The sequence below is a fragment of the Arvicanthis niloticus genome, chromosome 10, assembly GCF_011762505.2.
Source record: "Arvicanthis niloticus isolate mArvNil1 chromosome 10, mArvNil1.pat.X, whole genome shotgun sequence".
Classification (NCBI taxonomy): Eukaryota; Metazoa; Chordata; class Mammalia; order Rodentia; family Muridae; genus Arvicanthis; species Arvicanthis niloticus.
In genome coordinates, this window is record NC_047667.1 from 23,466,458 (window position 1) to 23,491,790 (window position 25,333).

Here is a 25,333-nt window from a genome sequence, read left to right on the forward strand (position 1 = left end):
ATGGTGCTGCTTTAATCCTCAGAGTTCCTCACAAGGAAAACACAACCCCTCTTTCCATGTCTCAGATATGAAAACCAGGACTCGGGCTGACATAAGCAAGTCCCCATAGAGACACAGCAAAAGGAAAAATCAGGATTTGCCATATATCTAACACCAAGAGGGGTGTGTTTCAGGCATCTTGACTTCCCTGAGACCCACACCCATGGTGGCCTGTGGAGAACGAGCTTCCTCCAGTAATCTCCTCAAGCCTAGGGAGGGCATGTGACTTCACACTCACAAAGGGGTTCACTTGTCTCCATAACCCCACCCATGTACCCAAATCACTTGCTCCTGCCTCAGCTGGCTCCACCCTCCTCCAGCTCACCTGCAACCCACACTTTGCTCTGACTCCTTAGTGCCCCAGTGGCACCAACAACCATCTGCTCGTGCCCTCAGACTGCTCACCATCCTTGCTTGACCAGAAGCTTCTCCTCCTCCTAGATGAAGGGTGATGTCAAGTTCATTACCCCCAAGACCTCCTGGCCTGCCTCTTCTAACGTCCCACACGTCACCCATAGAGCCTTGTCTGATCCCTGGCCAGCCTTCTCTCTGTCACTGGCCTTCCTTTACATCATCTGTATCTGTAGATCCTACACAAGAACTCCAGGCAGCTTTGGAAGCTCCAACACCAGGTCTTCACAGGAAAGAAACTGAGTGTACATGTGATTCTAAAAGCTCATACCTAGTAAGACTTCAAGAAACTCCAAGGAGGAAGTCCTGGCCCAGGATTAGGGTCCTTTAACTCACCCTCTGAAAGCCACAGCCCCTTTCCAGCCACCTGGGGCCACTCCTCTCTCTCTCGAAAAGCAGATTCTGGAGCAGGATGGTCACGTGGCCCTGGGAAGGCGCTTATTCTCTCTTGAGATGGGAGTGAAGGCTAGCAGCCCAATTACAAGTCACCACACATGAAGTACAGACACCACTTTCTAGCAATATGAACTCTGTGTCAACTCAGCACTGGCGGCTCCTGAGCCCTCAAGGCTAGACCTCCCCCCACTCCCGAAATACTGTGAGAAAAGCAAAAAAATCTATCTGGCAAAATCTATCTATCTAGAAGCCATCCCCAGAGCATAATGTCTTGGATGAGATTTACTAGAGCTAGCAGCCTGCCACAAACCCTTCAGAGGGGCCCGGTTCTCTCTGTACCTTCTATAGGACCAGTAGTGAGATTGTGCCTCTGCAATTTTGGGTTTCTACGTCTGACAGAGGAAGGACGTAACACACAACACTTCAGGGAGCTCACAGGTTGTCAAGCGGCTCACAGGAGACAACAGGCAAAAAGGGGTTCTGAAAGGGTATCCAATATGTCCCAAGTACAAGCTGGCACCAGCTTCCTGCCTTATCACTCAGCTCCCCTAAGACCTGGCACACTCCACTGGGCACAAGAGGAGGCACTGGCTTACCCAACAAGTTCTCCAGGGCCAGAGTCACTGAAACTCAACTTTCCAGTCACTCCCTAAGAAGACAGCGATGGGTCTCTCCTTCCCGACAAACTTCCTATCACTTCTGTGAGTGCACAATGCACAGTCCACACTAAGTTCTTCTTGACAGTGGAGGGAAGTACTGCGGACGGTCACACCAGGACATTGGTAGAAACTGGGTCTATCCTCCACACACCTGTCAGTTTAGCTCCTCCTCTGTGACACCAAATCCCAGTCCCAGTGATCACAATTCCCTCTCTAATTCCAAAGGCTGTAAATTGGACAATTTCTCTCTCCCTCTCCCTCTCTCTTCTCTCCCTCTCTCTCCTCCCTCCTCTCCCTCTCTCTCCTCTCTCCTCTCTCTTTCTTTTTTTTTTTTTCTTTTTTTTTTTTTGAGACAAGGTTTCTCGGTGTAGCCCTAGCTGCCCTGGAACTCGCTCTGTAGACCAGGCTAGCCTTGAACTGGAGATCCACCTGCCTCAGCCGCCTGAGTGCTAAAATCATAGGGCGTACTTTCAAGGACAGCCAGGGTGGAACCAACTCAAAGGGCTCTAAAGTCTATTTATCTTTTTAAATTCTAGTTGTTGTAGGTGTGAGATGTGTGTGAGGCCTGATGAGTGTATGCCATAGTACACTGGTGGAGGTAACTCTCAGAAGTCAGTTCTCTCCTTCCACTGTGGGATCTGAGGGTCAATCTCAGGTTGTCAAGTCTGCATGGATGGCATGAAGACTTTAACAGCTGAGCCATCTCGGCAGCCCACAAATCCCCTTTTCTTACTTCAGTCTCATTGATTATAAATCTGTTTCACAGGACACTTGATTAAGGTTTCATTTGTATTAAAGGAATGTTAATCTAACATGTGGTTTAACAATTGCTGGTTTAAGTATCGTCTATTAAGATACTAAATATAATTCTCCTGTTTTGCTAAAATGAAAAGTTTCAACCGGAGAGCTAGAACATCAGTGCAACAGAGCAGTAGACCTGGGACAGTCACAGCCAACACTGGGGCCTGTCACCATTTTCCACATTCCAGACATCTCAGGGATACTGGACACAGCCCTCAGCTTCTCCAGCTCTCATTACCAAGCACAACCATCCCAGGCATCTCCTACTAACCAGAGCCATCAACTGAAACAAGTGTCCCCAAATAGTTTTCAAAAGAAGAAGCAAAGCAACATGTATGGTATATTTGGAAAATAAAAATCTTTCAAAGCCAGGGATCTGTGTGGGACAAATGTTCAACAGGGTTCTCTGGCATGGAGGGAAAAGTGCTCAGAGGTCGCTGCATTAGTGTGTCGGGTTAAGACTAAGAAGATATCACATTGCAGCAAACAGTCCTGGTCAGAGTGCTGACAGCTGTCTGAGGTATCAGAGTATAGAACCACTGAGAAATGCAAGCACTGTAAAAGGGGTGTGTGTGTGCGCACGTGTGTGTGCATATGTGTGCGTGCATGTGCGTGTGTGTATGTGTGTTTATGAAACAGAGGATGAGGAGGTCATGTGTCTTTACATAGTCAAATATGTGAGCATGTGGCCATGAGAATGCTTGGTATGTATGTGTATGTGTGTACCCATGTAAGAGTTAGGAAGAGAATGAGAATGTAGTAAGAGACAGTCATGACAATCGGGGCCTGAGCATGTGCGTGAAAGTCGGTGAGTGTGTAAACATGCCATAAACAGTGAGCCATAATCAGATGTGGTTACAGTTCTGTGTCGGGGCTCAGGAATGTGTGTGAGCATGTCAGTATAAGTAGTAATGGCAGGCATATGCACCTTGGAGGTAAGAACTCTTGTACGCACACTCCTAAAAGGACAGTGGGCCTATGAAAGCTCATGCACATGTGTGTGATCATAAAAGTGCACTGTTGGTCATGAAGAAGCATTTTTTTTTAAAGATTTGGTTTTTGTTTATTCTATGTAAGTGTACTTTGTTACATGCACAGCTGCATGCCAGAAGAGGGCACCAGATCGCTTTATAGATTGTCAGGGACCACCATGCGGGTGCTGGGAATTGAACTCAGGTCCTCTGGAAGAGCAACCAGTGCTCTTAAGCACTGAGCCATCTCTCCAGCCTTGTCTTGGAAGAGTCTAAGTAAAGCTATGTGAAGATATCTGTGAGGAATGGAGAGAGGAGTGGGGATTCAAGAATAAATCCTTCCTCTTGATGCCTGTGTTTTGCCCCTTCAGGGCCAAAGGATTCAGACATGACACACTGGTCTTATGTGAGCTCGGGTGGCAGGAATGGGCGGGTTGAAGGAATGGGCCCAACCCTCCCTTTGATTACCTCAACCTATTAGAGATATGCTGCAGGGTCTCCACGGCCAGGTATCTATGGCCATGAAAGAAGGCTGGGTTCACCCCATGTTATTTCTCAGAATGTCAATCAGCATGGACCAGTCCTAAGCAGCCAGACTCTTCTGAGTCAAACATGGAAGAGCAGTCTTCTGAATCAGCCACCATGGTCCACTGTACTGATCATCTTCTGCCCAACACACACGCCCGCACGCACGCACATGCACACACACAAACCTATAGCTGCTAAAAGTTAATGGAAACCTATTTCCCTTCAAAAAAGACAATCATCTATCTGAAAACAGTGGCCATCATGGAGCACAGCAGATGTGCACAGATATACACATCTGTAATTATAGCCCCTGAGTATGGGGACAGAAAGATCATAAATTTAAGGCCATCGTCAAATACACAGCAAGTTTGATGACAGCCTGTGCTATATGAGACCCTATCGAACACACACACACTCATAACTTGTGAGACTTCAACCCATTGGCTGGGCAAGATAGCAACAAAGGCCTCTAAATGCAAACCAACTACTTCATATGGCAAAAATCTTATCTCAAAGCAGGACATGCTGACACACACCTCTGATCCAAGCACTCAGGAGACAGAGGCATGTGAATCTCTGTGAGTTTGAGACCAGCCTGGTCTACATAGTAAGATCCAGACAGCCAGGGCTATGTAGAAAGACCTTGTCTTCAAAACGAACTATATAGACGTGTGTGTGTGTGTGTGTGTGTGTGTGTGTGTGTGTGTGTGTGTGTGTATTTCAGGGGCAGGGGAGATGGCTCAGTGGTTAAGAACATTGGCTGCTCTTCCAAAGGACCCAAGTTCAAGTCCTAGCATTCACACAGTAGCTAAGAACTATCTATAATGCCGAAGTTCCAGGGAACCCAATGCCCTCGTCTGGCTTCCACAAGCACCAGGAACACACATGGTGCATAGTCATATTTACAAGCATAGCACCCACACACATTACATTAAAATCTTTTTAAATTTTTAAAAATGATAAGTGCTTTTTAAATTGCCATATAATATGTTACATATTTCTATAATTAATTAAAAATACATAAGATATACTAAATCTATACATTCTGTAGATATACAAATCTGTACATTCAAGGTCATAAACCTAAACCAAAATACTCTGCTTTATGACAGGTTTAGGGATTTTCATGTTATCTACTGCCAGCTCCCCCAATTGAATGTAACAATATGATACTGAGTCCCCGGGCACATCTCTGCTGCAGGTTAAATATCTTAATTGCAAGGAGAACTTGCTTCATATAACCCAGGGAACCAGAAGACAGACCACTTGAATTCGATACTCACTCCAAGAGTCCTGTTACAAATACAGAAAACTTGTAAGATACATAACAGGCTTCTTGGGAGGATACAGACATACGGAAACATCAGGGCAATACAGAGCTACGTTTGACCAGTCTCTGCTCTACGCTAGGGTCAATGTTAGGCACCACTGGGAGTATGAGCAACTGAAACTCTCAGAAGAAGTGACCCTGAGCCAAGGCCTCTCAGTCCCCAACTCTCTCAGGCACACAGCTGCCCTGTGCTAGAACTGTCTTCTGGGACAGCTAGAAAACACAGGAAGGAAGACCCCATGTGACAGCCTTGGCCTATCTGCAATGGGAGTAGTAAGCCAGGCGGCAGCCATGCTTGTGCAGTGAGGCCGCAGCCAGGGGTAGACAAAAATGAATCCTTAGGGTCTGCTGTCTCGTAGAACCTCTCTCAGAGCCCCTTGTCCCACAGCTGTTTGCCTCACCAGCTAACTCTCCCTTAGTAACATTCTCAGGTCCCTAAGGCCCTTTCCCACTGCAGCAATACAGAGCCCTTCTCAGACTGGAGAATTCAGAGGGGTCGTGGTCCTGGGATGTGGTCCTCAGCACAGCCCCACAGCCCCTCTGAGTGTTCTTGACTCTGCTGGACACTCAAAGTGCCACACTTCTGAGAGCCAGCACCGTATGCCCTCCAGAGCTAATTATAGGTCAGTGAGCTAGCAGGCCAGAGGGGGGACAGATGGTGACTTATGTGGTTGCAATACACACTTGTCTTTCCCTCTGACCCCACTCCCTTCCTCCATTTCTTCCAATTCCTTAAGTGGGACCCAGACTCTGGCAGGTTTTACACTCTCCGTCTTTCTCAGTCTCCATTCCATTCTCAGCGTACACATTTACACAAGCACACACATACACACCATGCATGTGTACATACACACACACTCACACACACACAACCTCTCTATACTGCTCGGCCAGTATAGCATGCCTTTTTCATAGAGCAAAGCCTCCACCAACTTAACACAATATAGCTCTTAGAGGCCCATGGAAAAGTATGTCAGGCATAACAAGGCCTCAGTTAACTTCCCTGTACCTTAAAACCCCTTTGGCCCAGCCCCCTGGCCCTCCTGTGCCTTCACGCCTGCCTTTAACACCAGCCCTGCCCGGCCCGGCCCGGTCCGACTAGCCCTACTTTCCTCAGAGGCTCAGAAAGGACCCACAGCAAACCCTCATAACTCTTTCCAGGTCTAAGATTTCAGTCATTACTCAGAGGGGACCCACAGGCCCAAATGCCTGCCTTACTCCATCCCTCCAATCCTTCCTTCACAAGCCAGCTGCTGAGGGAAAGCTCATACACTGACATCATATACATGCTCAACATGACTTACCCAACAGCACAGGCCTAAACCATCTGATGAGAACTCCCCTCACGCCGGCCCCTGTAGCCACTCATTTCTGGAGATGGTTGGTGTGTTTACTGCACAGGGTCTAGGACCACCCCACAGCCCCCCCAAATCAATGTGCTATCCCTCACCTCATTACTTTGAGACATCATTTATCTTGGGAAGCTCCTCAGATCTGAGCCCCAAATCTAAGAAAATAGCCAATATAAATCATTCAAGCTGTCATTTTTACTAAAGACTATCTGGCCAGTTAACAGTGGTGGGGATTCTGTGGGTTAAAATCTGGTTGGGTTTTTTCTTGTTTTGTTTTGTTTTGTTTTGTTTCTGTCATTCCACTAACAGTATAACTAAATTGAATACAGGGGGATGTGTGCCTGTTTCGGGTACCATTTAGCTGCTCCATGGCCCTTACCTGCTTTTAGATGAGCAAGTATCTATCTATCTAGCATGGTGTCTGGCATGTAGCAGGTGCCCAATAAATGTTTACTCAATATCGAATAAAGTACTAAGAGCCAATTCCAACAACTCTGGAAAGGACTGCAGGGAGTCCCTGAAACCTGGCTCCTGAAGCAGCCTTCTTAAGCTCACACCAGGAGGGACATATCAGGCTAAGCACAGCCCCCTTAACCACTTGCTCTCCATGAACAAGTACTGAGGGGCTGCCTCAACTCTCCTTCTCTCCAGCACATCTCTCCTCAAAGGTGACATCAGCACCTAGTGGCACTTAGTGTTAGATCCCTCCTCCTTCTCAGAGAAACCACCTACAACATATTTCCAAGTCCTCCAGGCCGACCTCCCTTCCTACCCACCATAAAACCCTCAAATACCCGTGCTGGGAAATACCCCTACTGTGTTCACTAATCAGCTCCTCTTTCCCATCCCCACCCCAATTCAGTCATCTCTATTACGAACGTCTTTTGCTGTTGCGCCCACCCTCATCCCCACCCCCAACCAGGCCTTCGGCTGGCCATTCCTTCCACCCCACCGCCCCAGCACTGCGGAGACAGGGGCATCTCTGGTACAGCCTGACAGTTGAAGGAATGCAGAGCTGGAGATAGTAACCAAGGGCGTAGAGAGGCACGCGGGAAGGATGAAGACCCCCGAGAAAAACGAAGACTTCAGCCTCTCATAAGCGCTTGCCCAAAGGAGCAGAGTTGGCCCCCAAGCCCAGAGGCGCTTTTGCTCCGACTCTCCTGGAGAGGATGTGGGGGCGCAGTCCACCCGGCTGCCCCCTCCCAGAGAGCAGATGGAGCTGAGGGCGAACTCCACGCCCTCCCTGCAAAACGGGTATCGACCCCCATCCTCATCCCCAAGGGCACAGGGCACAGCAAAGGCGAGGGGCAACGAACCCCGCGCCCCGCAGAGATACATCCAGACCACAGAAGAGGCTGTTTCCCAAGGCGCACTAACAGAGACTCCTCCTCAAACTGTTCAGGGGAGCTGGAGCTGGGGAAAGGGGCATCTCTCCCCGCAGAGTGGGCTTGGGTGCTCACCTGCGTGGAGTCTCCGAAGGCCCAGCGGCAGCAGGGCGCCGCCCCCGACCTCGGCAGTGCGAGGCGTCCTAGAGGCAAGCCCGCAAAGGTAGCTGCAGCCTCCACCGCCCAGTACCGTGGCCTCAAGGACCCGCCCCCTTCCTCCGCGGATACCCCGGCCCCACCCCCCAAGGGCGGGGCCTGGACAGCTCTCCCCAAGGCCACGCCCCCCACGCCCGGGCGCTCCCCAGTCCTGGTTCACACGTGACAAAGGCGCTGCTTTGATGCTGTGCGCCATCTTGGTTGAGCCTGAGAGGGCAGGGCAAGCATTTAATCTGGTGGATGTTCTGGCCCCAGAACTTGGAATGCAAAGCACATCCTACCCGCTTCTACCCTCTTGAACTCACCTTCCCAAGTCTAGCCTGTTCCCTAAATGGCCAGTCGTTTGTCGCCTTTCTCTCCCACGTATTTTTAAGTGGAGAAACCCGAAATCCAGATACTCTTTGTAGTATGTGCTTCAGTGAATTGTGGCTTGCTTTTAGGCATGTGACTGCCCTAACGCTGTTACTACAAAATGAAGTGTTTGTCTGATACATACATCCTATGAAAACATGCTCAAATGCCAAAATTCTGACAAATTTTAGCAAAACCGATTTTCCTGAATTGCTCCCTTTCCCTGCCCCCGTGGCTATTAATGTATCTTTTCCATCTGGTTTGTGAAATTTCATTTCAGTGCCTACTCAAATCCTTCACAGACATCCCATAAGCACTGTTGAGTGTGAAAAACTGGTTCTCCCCTCCCCCCCCCCCCCCCCCCCCGTTTTTTTTAGGTTTTTCAAGACAGGATTTCTCTGTGCAACCCTGGCCATCCTGGAACTATGTAGACCAGGCTGGCCTTAAACTCCTAGATTCACCTGCTTCTGCCTATGTACAGACGACCTGTGCTGCCACCACCCAGCAGCCGAGAACTGTTCTATATCTATACAATGTGCATGCAGGCAGTTACAGATCTATACACATCGTGTAACAGCAGTGCCCTGTAAGGCTGAAGCTGAGGTCAGTTAACACAGCCTTTCATTCACTCTCCCAATATATTCAAATTTCCTTGTATCTTTAGAGAACAGCAAGGAAATTAATTCCGATAGGGGTTGAGAGAAGCTAAATCTGTATTATTTGTCTTAAACTCTGAACAAGAACATATACATCAAGAAGTGAAAAACACTAGTTGGTTTTTAAACCCAGAGCATACCAAGTTCCCATCGTTGTCTAGGTAGTCTAGTTTTTACAGAGGCAACCCTTGACACTCTTCACACCCTTCCATTAACAAAACATGAACAGCGCCAGAAAAGGCAACTCAGCCAATGCTGAGGAAGACTGAAGCCATGGTAACCATGAAGAATCACTTTACCAAGTGTTGGCAATGTGTTAAGAACACAGCAGAGGCAGTAACTTCACAGGGAGAATATAGTATCTATCATCATACCATGGAGTTTGGCACAAAAACTCGGAAGTTGAGCCAGAAAACAATTAAGCCACATTTATTTCACCCACTTAAGGTAAACCTAAATGGGAGACACACAGTCCACAAGGACAACTTCCCCTGCTCCATGGAATCTTTTGTTCAGAGAACTCCAGACTCTGTGCTTCTTTGCTTCTGCCTCAGAGGCTACTTTTGATTGCAGAGATCTGTGAAGTGCTTATTGTCCTTGGGTTTTTGTTTGCTTTTGTTAATTAAGTACCCAAATTCTGGTTATTGTTTTTATTGACGCAGGCTCACTTTCTGTTCAACCAGTGACAGTATTCCCCTCAGTGTGGGTAAGACTAGCTGTTAGCAACAGTATTAAACAGATGCTTAAGAATGGTCTTTAAATAGCATGGGGTGGGGAAGGCGATAGAAACCTACATACTGATTTAGCAGTTTAGCTCACAATAGTATCCACCCCACAATATTTTTATGTTTAAAGAATATTTTCTGTCTTTATCCTGTCTGGTGACTCACACCTATAATCCCAACAACTCCAGGCAGCTAAAGTAAGAAGATTAAGTTCAAGGCCAGCCTGGGCTACATAGCAAGACCCTGTCTCAAAAGGGCTACTTCTGTGGGGCAGGGAGGCTGGACTGCAGTGCTAGCAGATGATCTTGAGTACGAGAGTATTGTCTTATGTGCATCTCATGCCACATCAGGTGGGAAAGGAAGCAATAAGACATTCTTCTTAGCAAAAGAAATAAAAACCCACCCATCCTTTCCTCAGAGCATGCCAGTAACAGTAAGAACTTTGACAAAGGAGGATGTCAACGTTTCTGTATAAAGAGAAGACCAGGATCCTGAATGTACACAGGATGATTTAAAAAGGGAAAACAAAGATATCAAAGGGCAGGACAGGGCAGAGAAAAGCTACTAATCGCTTCTAGTTGAAAGCTGCTTTCAACATGCAATGTATTTTTTGAAAATGACCTTTAGCATTATAAAGCCTAACAATTTAACGTAAACACCACAATTCTTCCTAAACTGTCTTCCCTTTCAGATAAGGCATGTCTATCTGAAAGATTCAAATAACTCACTGTGTTACTTTCTCACCACACTCCGGCTACTCTTTTACCACTATGTACCACAAGAAAAATGAGACTGGCCTTTGAAGTTGTGGTATAGCAAAAAAGATATGGGTCAGAATCCTGGCTCTGCATGGACCAGTAGTTCTGGCCTTGGGTAAGTCAATGATTCAGTTTCTCAACCATAAAATGGGAAGGGTTTCAACTACCTTGCAAGACACAAGGATTAGAGACACAATCTATAAAGTTCTTAGAACAGTACCAGGGGCACATAATTAATAATTTCATCACTATCAAGTCTCATGCAATAAAACAAAAACCCAAAATACAAAATCATCAAAACAATCAATATTCATGTAATAAATATTCAAAAAGCATTTTTTTAAAAAGATGCACAAGTCAATCTTATAAGATTCTGACAACCCTGTCACCTGCTTTATTTCTGGAGAAGGGTAAAGGGAAAAGAAAAAAATATTCACTTGAATTTGAGGAGCAGCAACATTGGAGCAACCATTTTAAGCCTCTGGGTCCTCTAATCCATAAGGGAAAACGTTCTTCCTTGAAGAGAAGACTTTAACTTTTCCCTAACGAAAGACTGTCCATTTGCCGAGATAAAAGAATAAAGAACAAACTCAACAGCACCAATTTAGGTTTAACACAGAAAATGAGGCCAGGTTTTTCCTTTCAAATATGCAAATTTTACATAAAAATGTTTATAAATCATAGTTGGTTTTCCTCTTGATTCAACCTTTCCACCTCCTGTAATAGGAGCCCCAGGAACCCAAACAGCCTGTGCATCACTAATCAGCTACTCAATCCAGCTGCCCCTTCCAAACAGAATCTGATTACTAATGGACTAGACTGGAAGCCATCCCGAGGGATAGGAAGCAGGAACTATGCCCTCAGGGAGAATGGATACTGCGGATGCCACCAGTCAAAGAGCCGAACACTGTGCACCGGGTCCAGGACGACTTGCACACCCTGTTCACTGCGCAGGTTCTGACCACCACGGACAGGAGAATCTTGGAACACCAATCTCACTCGATGATGCCGCATGTCTGTACTCACATTAATAGTAAACTAGAAGAGAAAGGCACATTTAGCATTTAATTTAAATGTTTAGTATTTAACCTTGGTCTCTTTGGGCTCTCCTTGAGATAGTCTACACATGATACAATATACCTTAATGATTCAGCCTCAAGATTTGTCTCCTAAGTTATACCACCAACACATTTATAGACACAAAAGTCCAGGGTGATGCTTGTTAAGATTTTCTTTGGGCGGTGGTGGCGCACGCCTTTAATCCCAGCACTTGGGAGGCAGAGGCAGGCGGATTTCTGAGTTCAAGGCCAGCCTGGTCTACAGCCTGGGCTACACAGAGAAACCCTGTCTTGAAAAACAAAAAAAAAAAAAAAAAAAAAAAAGATTTTCTTTGCTTTGTGTATCTATGATGTTAAAGAGTCTTACAGATCAATAATTTAGGATATATGCACACACACTACCACAAAAGCCATCTACTTGTTACACATATAGGATAAAGATGCAATTCTGATAATGTACTGATGAAAAAGTCAAGCAAGATCTGTAAAACCTGAGACTATCCCATTTTTGTGTAAAGATCTTCACGTATTTATATGGAGGTTTCTACAGAATTAGTATGCCATATATGGAACGTGAGTCACAGTGAGGTCATTAAAACAGCTTAACCTCAAAGGAGAGAGAAGGACCGATGATAAAAATAGAATGACACATTTCAACCTCAGGAAACTACCTACAAATAGACAGGATGTCTATTTGAATCTATTAACAGACATACAGTGCCCAGAAACTTAACTGTAATTACAGGAGAGTGGCAGTCTATGTTACCTCTACTTTCTGAATAAATGTATGCATTATTTAAGTTCTTCATGATATACACATTATCTATCATTAAAAATTAAGCTTTTTCATCATAGAGAGGAACTCCAAACATCTCTGAACATAAGCCTAAGACACAGAGAAGACAAATGACAAATAACAAACTTTCTGGCTGCCTATCCAATTAAATATTTCTCAACCATAAAAAGTATAGGCTAAGACACATCTATGATTTTACTCACCTAATTATTGGCCAAGTTTTGAAGAATCAAAGCCTCACACAAGGACACAGCTAGTTATCTATTTTAATATTCCATTGCGGCAGCATGCGGATGCCCAAGGGCCTAACAGTGCTCATGTGTATGTCTATCCATGTTCCCTTCAGGACACACAGGAAGATACAAAAGCCTTCCTGTTCTCAGAGGAGACAGACAAAACATTCTCAATAGAATTAGCTTTTCTCCATTATCTGCCTTTCTAATATGCAAATCTAACTTCAGACTTGTTTTGTTTTTATCTTACCTAGAAAGATGTTTAAGATTTTTATTGTTGTTGTTACGGTTGCTGTCATCATCATCATCATTATTATTTTGTGGGTTCTATTTTAGTTTTGGTGTGTGTGCAGTCACTTGATGGGAGGGAAGGGGTATACCATGTGTTAATCTGGTTTTAATTTTGAACTTTATTATTCTTCAGAAGTTTCTTCCCAGTAGTTAAATCTGCAAATTCTTTTTCAAACCATATATACAAGCTGGGCGGTGGTGGCGCACGCCTTTAAGCCCAGCACTTGGGAGGCAGAGGCAGGCGGATTTCTGAGTTTGAGGCCAGCCTGGTCTACAGAGTGAGTTCCAGGACACCCAGGGCTACACAGAGAAACCCTGTCTCGAAAAACAAAAAACAAAAAACCAAGCCATATATACAGTGAGACTCTACAAAAGGGCTGAGTCCTCACTTACCAAGGTAAATATCATTCCCATGACAATAGGAATAAAGATGAAGTTGAGGGTGGTGACCTGCAGCAGGCAGCAGTCCTGGTCAGGGTTGGTGTGGACATCTTGATACTGAATGGGCGGCTGCAACCGTTCCATACACTTGCTCTTTAATCTAGGGGACTAAGCAGAGCTGAGCATTAATCTCGTGGCCTGGAGGAAACATGTATGCTCTTTAAGATGCTGTGAAGGAAAATCCAACGGGTAAACTAAAATTAATGAGGTAAAATTTTCTGTCATCTGCTCTTTGAATACATACTGGTTTCCATGCAGGTATCAAAGAATCTCCCAGTTAAGAAAGAGAGAGTCTGAGCCTGGCGGTGGTGGCGCACATCTTTAATCCCAGCACTTGGGAGGCAGAGGCAGGCGGATTTCTGAGTTCGAGGCCAGCCTAGTCTACAGAGTGAGTTCCAGGACAGCCAGGGCTACACAGAGAAACCCTGTCTAGAAAAACCAAAAAGAGAGAGAGAGAGAGAGAGAGAGAGAGAGAGAGAGAGAGAGAGAGAGAGAGAGAGAGAGAGAGAGTCTATAGATTAGCAAACCCCGCAGTATGTTCTAGTTCCACTCTCTGACAAGAGATGGCTCTACCAGCCACTCTCCAATCTCCACGTGATGTACCAGACTTCTAAGTGTCTGCTGCAGAAGAGGGCAAATGTAGAAGTAACTTCCAGATTCCAAAAACCATAAAACAGGATTCATAAGTCTCAGGACTAAAGGACTCTCAGCATTCAATTTCCTGCAGTAATTCTGTCTCCTTTCCCTTTTCTCCACTGCTAAGACTACTCCACAGTGGAGAAAGGTGTGTCTAGTTGATATCCAAAATGTGAATTTCTTACAAAGATGTCAAAGTCAAATTTCTTCACCAGAACCATGTTTTAAAAAGAAATTAATAGGAAAATATGATATGCAACTGTCAGCTCCTTCTCCAGCACTGTGTCAGCCTGCATACCGCCATCTTTCCCTCCATGATGCTAATGGATAAACCTCTGAAACTGTAAGCAAGATCCAATTAAATACTTCCTTCTATAAAAATTGCTCATGCCATGGTGTCTCCTCACAGCAATAGACACTGACAAACATACCACAAATAGTGATTTTTTTCTCAGCTGCTCATAAAATGTGTGTGGGGTGAAGGTGCAATGTGTAAACGTAGATATGTGTGCACATGCACGTGGAAGCTAAGCGTCCTCTCCCTCCCTCCCCCCCACCCCCTCTCTGTCTCTGTCTCTATCTCTGTCTCTGTCTCTCTCTCCATTTTGTTTTTGAACAGTCTGTTTTCTTGAACCTGGAGCTATCCAACTGGTTTAACTGGCTGGCCAAGGAGCTCCAGAATTCTGCCTATGTCTACTTGCTAGCACTGGCATTACAGAAGTGTGCCACCACATCAGTTTTTACACGGGTTTTGGGTAGCCAAATTCATATCCTCATGCTACACAAACACACACACACACACACAAATTCATATCCTCATGCTACACAAACACACACACACACACACACACACACACACACACAAGATTTTATAGCTGTTTTTCTGATCTGGTAATCTGTCTAGGTTTACCTTGGGTAACAACCTGAAGATGCTATCTTTTTTCTCCAATATAAAACAGTTCCCTCCAAAAGTTATTTAGAAATTTAACCTAATGTTATATAAGAAATGGAGCCTTTAGGAGGTGATGAAGACTCGTCTTTCATCAATAGGGTGAAGGCTCTTATTACAATAAGGGCTTTCAAATGGATTCAGCTCCTTTCAGCCTTCCACCACAGTTATGTGAGAATATACAGGGTACAATAAGGTACCATCTTGAAAATGGGAACCAGAGTCTCATGAGACACAAAATCTGTTTGGATCTCCTGGCTTCCAGAACTATGAGGAAATTAATTTCTGCTCTTTATAAATAACCCAATCTCTAGGACTTTGTTATGGCAGCACAAAGGGATTAAGACATGGTGAAATTCATTAAATAAGATATCTGAAGGATGCAGAGATGGCTCAGCAGTTAAAAGCCCTAGCTACTCTTGGCGAAGATGAAGGTTTGATTCCCAGCACCTATATTGGAGTTGAGGCAAACTGTCAACTCCAATTCCAGGGAATCTGACATCTTCTTCTGGCCAAAACAAGTACCAGGCATACACATAGTGCACGTGCATACATGCAGGCAAAACACTCAATACACAAGCCAGATATGGTGGCACAGGTCTTCAATCCGAGGACTTGAGAGACAGAAGCATGTAGATCTCTATTAGTTTGAGGCCAGCCTGGTCTGTGCAGCAAGTTTCAGGACAGCCAGGGATATGTAGATAACAGACTCTGTCTCAAAAACAAACAAACAAAAAACCTCATACAGAATAAACCAACTCCTAATTTTAAGGTTGGTGTGGGCATGGTTTATACTTGAGTGTGATCCCTAAAAGGTCAGAAGTAGGTATTATTAAATGTCCTAGAACCTGGGTCCTCTGACAAATGCAATATTCTCTCTTATCCTCTGATCCATCCAATAACCCAAATAAACAAGCTTTTAAAAATAAAATGTATAAAACTGTAGAGACAAAAAGAAGGCACATGCCTGTTTTTTGAACTTGAAGTTGAACTCCCACATTGGTTCTTGTCTGTTCCCAACAATCTTTCTGCACCAGAAAAGTAAGCACTGTAAAAAAGAAAAAGTAAACTAAGGGAATGACACTGATATATATTATAAAGTAACAAAAAAAAAATTAATTAGCAAAAATATCTGAGAGTTCTAAAGCCAGCTACCGTCCTGATGCGGAGGATTTCCTTTGGCACACACAGACCCCCAACTCGACACTGGTGCAACATGAAGACGTCACAGTGCTACTCAGGAAGGAGAGGAGGGACCAGTACAAGTCAACCTCAGAGCTTGTAAGATCAACCCCTATGTGCTCATCGTTAAAGACAGAGATATACATCCACAGTGTGGGGCATTTTCTCTGATTCAGCAGCCACTGTTCTACATTAAATATAAAGGCAGCAAGTAGCCACCAGGCAAGATGGTAACAAGGCCACAAAGCAGGCAAGGAGGGCTAGCCCTATATATAACAGGAACAAGCCACTCAGGACCTTCTGGGAACAGACAGCTACTATGGAAACCAATGAGCTAAGCTGAATTCAGTCTAAAGCAAGCCCCTCAATGAAGTCAGGCTATAGCTAGGGTTAAGCACAAGAAGTGAAGTACCTCCCAGGGGACAAGGGGTAGGTCGTCCGCCGTGCCAGCTGTCCTGCCTTCAGACATGCCCTGTACGTCCTGCTGCTCCATCAAAAATAATGGGCTTGGCTTTTAGGGGAAAACACTTCTGCTGCCATCACAACGGCTCCAGTGTCCCACACAAGCTATGCTACTGAAAAGAGAGAGAGGGGATCAAATACGAAAAGCTGGAGTCCAGGAAATGGGAAACCTCCTTTAGGCATGCTGGCAACTGAGTGCCATGCAATTACAGGCATGTAAGTTGAGGCCATGCACCAGGCATCTGCCACTACAGGACCCATATCCTCTTCAGAGGCTCTCGAGCAACACAAAAAGAGGCTGTCCAGGTAGCCTGTGCTTACTACCTGGATTAACAGCTTATTTTTTTCAATCTACTTTGGCTTCCTAGTCTACTTTTAAAAAGACATAGTAATGAGGATATGAAGATATCTTAAAGTCTAAGATACTTTAAGCAGTAGCCCTTGCATTGCGCACTGGAGCCGCTAAGATGTGTCAAGCATGAGGAGTTTGCCCAATCAATGCTGTCCTGCTCCATTACCTGGCATGGTTAACTTTGTAATGATTACCACCCTCCTTGTAGTTAACCGGATAGTATTAAATGCTTCTAGGGAGGAAGACACTGTAAATGTGAGATGGGACACTGTCCACTCACAGTACAAGCAGAAGCAGCTTCAGGGTGAAACTCTACTCATGTATCACACTACTCCTGCCCTAAATCCATCAACTAGCATTATTGACTAGTTTGATGACCTACATGTGTATGTGTTGGAAAGGGAATCTTGATTACTTCCCAACAATAGTACTTTTTAATACCTGGAATTAATATAACCTTAGAGCTCAACTAGGAGAGAAGATCACATAATGTCTATGAGCATAAAGGCACAAAGCACAAGAACAGGAAGTGCTACAGAATGGATTAGAGTGGTAGACCAGAGGTGTAACAACGACCTACAAATTCAAAGGTAAGAAATTTACACAGTATCCTCAGGTGAGGAAGATACGGGCCAAGACATCACCTTGCCTAAATAATTATAACGACTACATTCATCTAGCTTGGTAAAAGTGATTTCACCAGGGAGAGAAAGTAGGCCAAGGACTAGTAGACGTACATATTCAGAATACCAGAAACTTGCATACAGTGCATGGATATAAACTATGCAGAGAATCCTAGAATAAAGGGAGCCTAAACACAGGAAGATTTTAGAATCCTAAGATCTATGAATTAAGAGTACCTGTAGTCTCTGAGACAAACTACCAGAGCCTGCCTGGCACAGGGGCTTAGCAAGTAAAGATGTCTATACCTGAATCCTTAAAGGAAGTCAAGAAAGAAGTGAAATCTCAGATGCCGAGGTTACATTAGAAACAGAAAATCAGTTGAGCTCCTTGTGTTTTGTGTCATGACTAAGCATTTTGTGAAAACTGTAGTATACACCTACCATTCAAGTATTCTTCCTAGCTAAAAGCATAAGAAAGCTTTAAAGGATAGCATAAACCAGTCCAGCACAGCAGGAATGTGTCAGAAAAAGGAAACTTCTGAAATGTACAAGTTTACATTTAGTCCCCTAATGGGTTGGGAATAACAGCCTCCCCATTAAGAAGCTACAAACAAGACTCAGGAACAGGCCCGCCATACAAGAACCCATTAGTCCAACCCCAATAGCAAGTGTCACTCACTTTGGAATTCTTCAGCGTGCTGGGAGTGCTTTCTGGAATGGCTGGATTCTTGGAGATTCGAGCAGCAAATGGTTCATACATATGATACAGAGATCGGATCACACATGCCCGGAGACAGCGCAGCTTCTCCATGGATTCTGGTCGCAGCCGCAAAGGCAGAGAAGCATCCAGCGTGTAGTGCCTGAAACATGACACATGACTCCTACCAATATGTAACCTGTCTGTCTGCTCCTGCTCAGTCTCCCAGGACTCCCAACTTCCATGTGAACTTTATTCCACTATTCCACTGGTGGAGACTAGCTTGCCCAGTTCTCACAAATACCATTACATTATCCATGACTTTTGCTTCTTCATCTTAGTAACCTTATAGATTTTTCCATTTAAATTTGGACTATTTCAGATTCTACAGAATTATAAGCCTCTGAATTGGAAATCATGTACTATGCTTTAGTTCAAAACAAATCTGTCCCGCAGAAGAGCCACTGAGTTTCCCTGTCTGACATGTCAACAAGTTCTCTATCCATCCCTACTACATCCTACAGCTCATAAAGTCCACTAGACCTCTGTACCCCACATGAAAGTCTAGCACTGACTGATCACGTAGTAAGATATGCCTCTACAGGAGAAGTCTAAGTTCTTTCTGGGACCAGAAGTAATACCATTCGCAAAAAGAAAAGAGATACTAGAAGGGGTAGGGTGGCAGCCATAGGGAAGGCAATCACCTGCATGGATCAGTAACATAAGATTTAGAGAGAGATCAACAAACCTAAAGCTAGGGTTATGCCAAAGCATGGAAGAGACCAAGTGGAAAGAGCCCATCACTTAGGGCAGAGCTCCAAATGACAAACAGCAACAAAATCAACTCAGAGAAAACACTGGCACTCGGAGGTCGCACCTTCGGTACAACCTGGTCCAAAAGGCAGCAGTGCAAGTGACAGTCCAAGCATTCTTACAAATCAGGGAAAAATTCACAATGTCCTCAGGACGGATATAAGAAGCCAGCAGCAGCCAAATATCCATAGGATACTCTTCTCCTCCAGCGCCATCCAGATCTTCTGAAACAAGAAAAAGAACATAATTCTGTGACTATCTATTACACATACACCTAAAAGTATTCATTCCAATTCCCTCCTAGCTTGTACAATTAAAAAAAAAAAGGGGGGGGGGGGGGCTTTTGTTGTTTGTCTTGGTTTGTTTCTTTGTTTGTTTGAGACAGAGTTCTCTATGTAGCCCCAGCTGTCCTTGAACTCACATTGTAGACCAGGCTGGCCTCAAAACCTGCCTCTGCTTCGCTAGTACTGGGATTAAAGGTGTATGCCACCATGCCTGGCTAAGAAAAGGGTTTTAAACAGGTCCAAGAAAGCTCCTCAAGCTAATGGTTTCCTGGTAATTCCAGCTGCTAATATCTTTTTTGTCTTCTCTTGCCCAAGTAAAGAGTTAAATGTCCTTGAGGCCTTTGTTGTATGTACATGCATGTGTGCATACATTTTCCTGTATGGCCACATGTGTGGACAGGTACATGTGTGTGTAGAGTCCAGAGGTCGATATCCAGCATGCTCTTCAATCATTTTTCTACCTCATATTTTGAGACAAGGTCTCTCATTGAACCTGGAGCTCACCAGCAGCTAAAAGAGGATGGCCAGTGAGCTCTATCCAGGAATCCTATCCCTGTCCCAGCTCTGCCAGGATTATAGACCCAATACATGTACATAAAGGAATCCACGGAGACCAGAATAGATGTCAAGTTCCTTGAAGCTGGAGTTTTAAGCATTTGTCAGTTGCCTGATGTGGGTACTAATATCATACTGATCCCCTGAAAGAACAGTGTCCTGAGTGGTTTGGGGTTTTAATTTCTTTTGTTCGGCTTGACACAAGGTAGAGTTATCTAGAAAAAAAGAAGCCCAGTTTACTACTGGGGATCTGAATTCAACCTTCAAGTTTTTGCAGCAAGTGCTTTATCAATTAAACCCACCTATCTAAGACCTTTAAAAACTACTATTTGTGTATTAAGTTTTCAAAGTTCCTTTGTGTATATTTTAACAATCAACACTAATTCTTCAATAGAGTTAAGAAAACTATTATTAAGCCTGTTGTAGGGCTGGAGAGGTGGCTCAGCGGTTAAGAGCACTGACTGCTCTTCTAGAGGTCCTGAGTTCAATTCCCAGCAACCACATGGTGGCTCATAACCATCTGTAATGGGAATTTAAAAAAAAAAAAAAAAAAAAAAAAAAAAGCCTGTTGTAGTAATAAGAAAACAGATACTGGGGCTGAAGAGATGGCTCAAAAATTAAGAACATTTACTGTTCGTCTGAGTTAGGGTTTCTATTGCTGTGGTAAACACCGTAAGCAGAGCGACATGAAAAGGAAAGGGTTTACTTCTTACAATTCTCAGGTCACAGTTTCTCACTGAAGGAAGTCGGGACAGGAGATGAAACAAAAGCCATGGAGAAGTGCTGCTTACTGGTCTGCTCTGCATGGCTTGCTCAGTCTGACTTTTTTTTTTTTTAATTACATTTTAATTATTTAGGGCACAAGGGTCATAGCATGTGCATGGAAGCCAGAGACAGGGAAGTGGGTGTCACTTCTCTCCTCCCAGATGTGAGTCCTGGAGATTGAACTCAGGGAGTCAGGCATAGGGGCAAGTATTACCAGCTGTGTCGTCTAATCAGCCAGACCATCTATCTGATAGGGTGGCGCCACTCACAGTGGCTGGGTCCTCCCATATTAATCATCAACCAGGGAAACACAGCACAGACTTGCCCCACAACAGTCTGGTAGGGGCATTTTCTTAACCGGGATTCTCTCTTGCCAGATAACTCTACCTTGTATCAAGCTGAACAACAGAACAAAACAAAAAAACCCAGGATACTACTTACATGTGATACAAAAACATACACATAGGTAAAACACCCACACACATAAAAATAAATCTCAAAAATCGTTTTTTTTAGTTCTTTAAAGGATAAAGTTATATAAAAAGAACAATGTAAGCTAAATAACCTTAACAACTGAAAAGGTAAATTACAACATATACTCACTAGCAACACTCTACACGGTTCTTCTATTTTTTTTTTTTTTTAATTTGTTTCTTTGTTAGTTTCTTTGTTTTGAAGCAGAGTCTCAGTTAGGCCAGGCTTGCCTCCAACTTGATATTTAACCAAAGTACACCTTGAACATCTTCTCTTCCTGTCCCCACCTACTAAATTCTGGGGTTCTAGGCATATGACACCATGTTGGGTCTATGCAGTTGGGAGCAGACCTACGTCTCATGCGGGCTACACAAGCACTCAGCCTGAGCCCATCCCAGCCCTTTTCTGTTCCCCATCAGTCAGTCCCTATTTGATGCATCCTTCTTGCCTCCTCCTCCTGCCTTAGATCTAATTACTGCTTATTGTCTTGATCCCTAAGGTTCACTATAGATCTCAGATTAGAATTAACACATACACCAGAAAGACACCTTCATCTTAAATAATCACTCATCTCCAAGGCAGGCTCTTACTATGGAGCCCTGGCTATCCTGGAACTTACTATGTAGACCGTGCTGGCCTTAAACTACCTACCTTTGTCTCCCAAGGGCTAGGATTAAAGTCATACCATCACATCTGGCTCATTAATGACTTTTACAAAGCTGACTACTGCTAAAGGTTGCATGTCTCAGGGATGGGAGACGGCTCACAGATGACTGACAGCCTCCATGTGGGTAATAGATATACATGGCTCTTCTGAAGAGCAGCCAGTGCTCTTAACCACGGAGACATCTCTGGAGCATTCCAGGTTTGTTGCTGTTTTTTAGCTTTTCAGACAGGGTCTTATGTAACCCAGGTTGGCCTCCAACATGTAGCTAACCTTGGCCTTGGACTCCTGATCCTCCTCCACCTCCTGAGATTACTTGCTGGCTAACAACAGTATTTTTGAAGATAGTTTTCTCTTTTGAGGATACCTACTAAAACCTTTATAGAGATGATGAATTGCTCAAAATTCCTAGAGAAGTAAAGGTTGAAATATAATAGTAATCAATGTATAGCTATTGCATAGTGGTTATAACGACTTCATTAGCAACCAAAGGGTGGGGGCAACCAGATGGCTTTGCAGGTAACAGTGCTTGCAGCCAAACCGGACTACCTGAGTTTAATCCCTGGGACTCACACGATAGAAGGAGATAATGATCTCCACTGTACACCCTGGTATACACATTACTGTTACTCTACCCCCAATACACACACGTGCAAAATAGATAAATAGATAAAGTAATTTTAAAATTATTTTTAAGAGAAAATAATCAATGTAGAATAGAGGTAACTAATAGAAAGTAAGGTAAAAAAATAAAAGAGAAATGATGTTCAAGAGTGTGTTCACCATGAATCACTTGTCTAATAAGTGATTATATTCTGACTATCTGAAGGGAGTCTTATAATGCAATATTTTAATTTAAAATGAATAAACAAAGAAAAAGCCAGGCACAGTGTGGCACACTTCTTTAATCCTAGCATTTAGGAGGCAGAGGCAGGTGGACTCTTGAGTTCAAGGTCAGCCTGGTCACTTTCAGGACAGCCAGGGCTACACGGAAAAACCCAGTCTCAGGGAGAAAAATGTTCATATGCTATTGTTAGAAACATCAAATGATATAACCACCTCACTGATTCCTCAAAAACGTAAACACAGATTACCACACACTCAGAAATTGCATGAACACTCATTACCTACTAGAAATGAAAACATTTGGCCAGGCAGTGGTGGCGCACGCCTTTAATCCCAGCACTTGGGAGGCAGAGGCAGGCGGATTTCTGAGTTCGAGGCCAGCCTGGTCTACAGAGTGAGTTCCAGGACAGCCAGGGCTACACAGAGAAACCCTGTCTCGAAGAAAAAAAAAAAAGAAAGAAAGAAAGGAAGGAAGAAAGGAAGGAAGGAAGGAAGAAAGAAAACGAAAACATGGTACCCACACAAAACTTATCCCTGAAATTGCTATATAATGCAAAGTAGTCAAACAAAAGGCAATAAAAATGAACTATTGGTATATGTTCGATATGAATAAACCTTAAGCACTTTTAAGCCATATGAAAGAAATTAGACCTGAAAGAGTATGCTAGCATTCCGTTTGTACAGAATGTCAGGGCAGGCATATCTGCAGAGAATGAAATCAGGACAGGCTAGGGGTGCTGTCCATCAGAAGCAGTGACACTAATGGTTTGGGAATTCTTTTGGAGTGACAGAAATGTTCTACACTTAGTTCACGATCACAGCAGAACAACTGGGAAAATAGTAAAATCAATTATATACTTTAAAATTGTCTTGCCAAGTAGGTGGTACACGCCTTTAGTCCTAGCACTATAGAGACAGAGGCATGGGGATCTCTGTGAGAGGAAGAATAGCTTGCCCTACACAGTGAGACCCCATTTGGGGCTGGAGAGATGGTTCAGTGGTTAAGAGCACTGGCTGCTCTTCCAGAGGTCCTGAGTTCAATTCCCACATGGTGGCTCACAACCATCTGTAATGGGATCTGATGCCCTCTTCTGGTGTGTCTGAAGAGAGCAACAGTGTACTCATATACGCAAAATAAATAAATCTTAAAAGAAAGAAAGAAAGAAAGAAAGGTTATCACTGACAATAACTGGTATAATAGCAGAATCTCCTCTTAGATCTCCCCTTACACTGAAGAGTAACAACATCAATCCCCGCAGACAGAGCTCAGTCCTCAGGAAAGCAGTCTGTACCTTTGTGTCTCTTGCTTTTCTTTTTTCTGGAGACTGATCTTTCCTGAGTGCTTTCCTCCTGGGCGTCCATCTCATCACTGCTGTCCAGGATGTCACACGGCTCACCCACCCCGGAAAGAGCCTCCTCTGCAGGAACCTGGGACGCTTCCAAGCCACAAAGAGATTTTACTAGGAGAAAACAGGAAGAGAATGAAATGCACTTGGTCCCATCTGCAAAAATCTTGAAAGCAAGACAAACATGACAAAAAGAAAACAATATGCCAAAGCAATGGATGTCAACTGCGTGGTAAAATATGTTCATATTTACATATGCACATATATACTTAAATACGCATATATATATGACTGATATCAAGGAGTGACAGTGGGAATTAAGAGTACATAGAGTTGTGTGCGATTTTGTTCTTGTTTTGGTTTGGTTGTTCTTTTGAGACAGGATCTCACAATGTAAACTGCTATGTAAACCAGGCTAGCCTTGAACTCACAGAGATCCATCCGTCTCCGCCTCCTCAATGTTGAGATTTAAGGAATGACCACCTGACCTGGTCACAAAGTCGGTTATAATTCACACACCCATCCCATCCCTGATATGATAAAGTAAACAGTGGAAGAGCAAACACGTTCACGGCCAGATGCCCAAAGGGCAGCAGGAAAAACACCAGGCCGCAATTCCAGGAAAAGACAACACCTAATGCTGTCTTACAAGATGGGCCTAAAAAGATCCACGAACGCCTACCTTCCTGCTGAACAGCGTTGGCCACGGCTTTCTTGACCCGTCCAGACCTCACCACCGCAGGATCCGAGTTGGCATAGTCCGCCACGGTCACTGAAACAGAGCAAAGCGCCGAGGCCTCCTCAGACTGGGGCAAAGTCCCCGCAGCCGCTCCCCGCGGAGTCTCGCCCCGCCGGCCCCGGCCGCCCAGCCCCCTCCGCCGCCCGGCCCCGCCCCTCGCCCACCTCGGCCCGAGCAGGCGTCGTGGGCCCGGAACTTGAGCCGCTTTCCTCTCTTGGGCATGGTGACGGTGTCCGGACGAGGCCCACCTAGCTGGCCGGGGCCCCGGGCCATGTCTCGGCCCCGAGAGCCGGCTCCCGGAGCCGCGGGACACCTCCACCCGGCTCCACGGCCATCCCGCACCGAGGCCGCGGCTATCGCGAGGACTTCGGCGAGGGCTCTGGGTCCCGTTGGTTGCCGACGCCCCTCTCGGGGAGCCAATCGCCTCCGGGGCCCGGTGACGTCATCACCCGGCACCGACAGCTGTAGCGGAGGCCGGGGTCCCAAAGGGTAGCGGACTGTTGGACGGTGTGTGTGTTATTGTCGTCTCTGGGACGTTTGGTGTGTCAGACCCAGTTCTTCAACCACGTTAATTCGAACTAACAGTTTATGTCGCGGTCCACTTCAGCA

The 25,333-nt window shown here is 44.8% G+C and overlaps 2 protein-coding genes and 1 long non-coding RNA gene across 5 annotated transcripts in view; all 3 read right to left on the reverse strand.

Annotated features, from left to right (window-relative positions):
• Ppfia4 (PPFI scaffold protein A4) overlaps window positions 1-8,094 on the reverse strand; it is a 46,837-nt gene extending 38,743 nt beyond the window's left edge. The window contains exon 1 of the mRNA XM_034513178.1: window positions 7,948-8,094. The gene's annotated coding sequence lies outside the window, so the exon portion shown is untranslated. The remainder of the gene's footprint in view (window positions 1-7,947) is intronic.
• Window positions 8,095-9,448: 1,354 nt separating this feature from the next.
• Tmem183a (transmembrane protein 183A) lies at window positions 9,449-25,110 on the reverse strand. Of its 3 annotated transcripts, none has more exons than XM_034513116.2 (8): window positions 24,889-25,110; window positions 24,668-24,757; window positions 23,932-24,099; window positions 19,116-19,272; window positions 18,221-18,401; window positions 15,890-15,970; window positions 13,290-13,445; window positions 9,449-11,556 (listed from the first exon to the last, which is right to left on the reverse strand). In XM_034513116.2, exons 1-8 carry the CDS (start codon window positions 24,995-24,997, stop codon window positions 11,371-11,373), a joined length of 1,128 nt encoding a protein of 375 aa, XP_034369007.1. In that variant the 5' UTR covers window positions 24,998-25,110; the 3' UTR covers window positions 9,449-11,370. The 3 variants fall into 3 exon arrangements, with proteins under 3 accessions (XP_034369007.1, XP_034369006.1, XP_076797346.1); XM_034513115.2 differs by having other exon boundaries at window positions 19,116-19,275; window positions 24,889-25,105; XM_076941231.1 differs by lacking the exon at window positions 15,890-15,970 and having other exon boundaries at window positions 19,116-19,275; window positions 24,889-25,108.
• Window positions 11,873-13,283, reverse strand: LOC143443666 (uncharacterized). Its single transcript, XR_013112821.1, has 2 exons — window positions 12,856-13,283; window positions 11,873-12,745 (listed from the first exon to the last, which is right to left on the reverse strand). It is a non-coding gene; the product is annotated as an uncharacterized LOC143443666 (long non-coding RNA).
• Window positions 25,111-25,333: the final 223 nt, after the last annotated feature.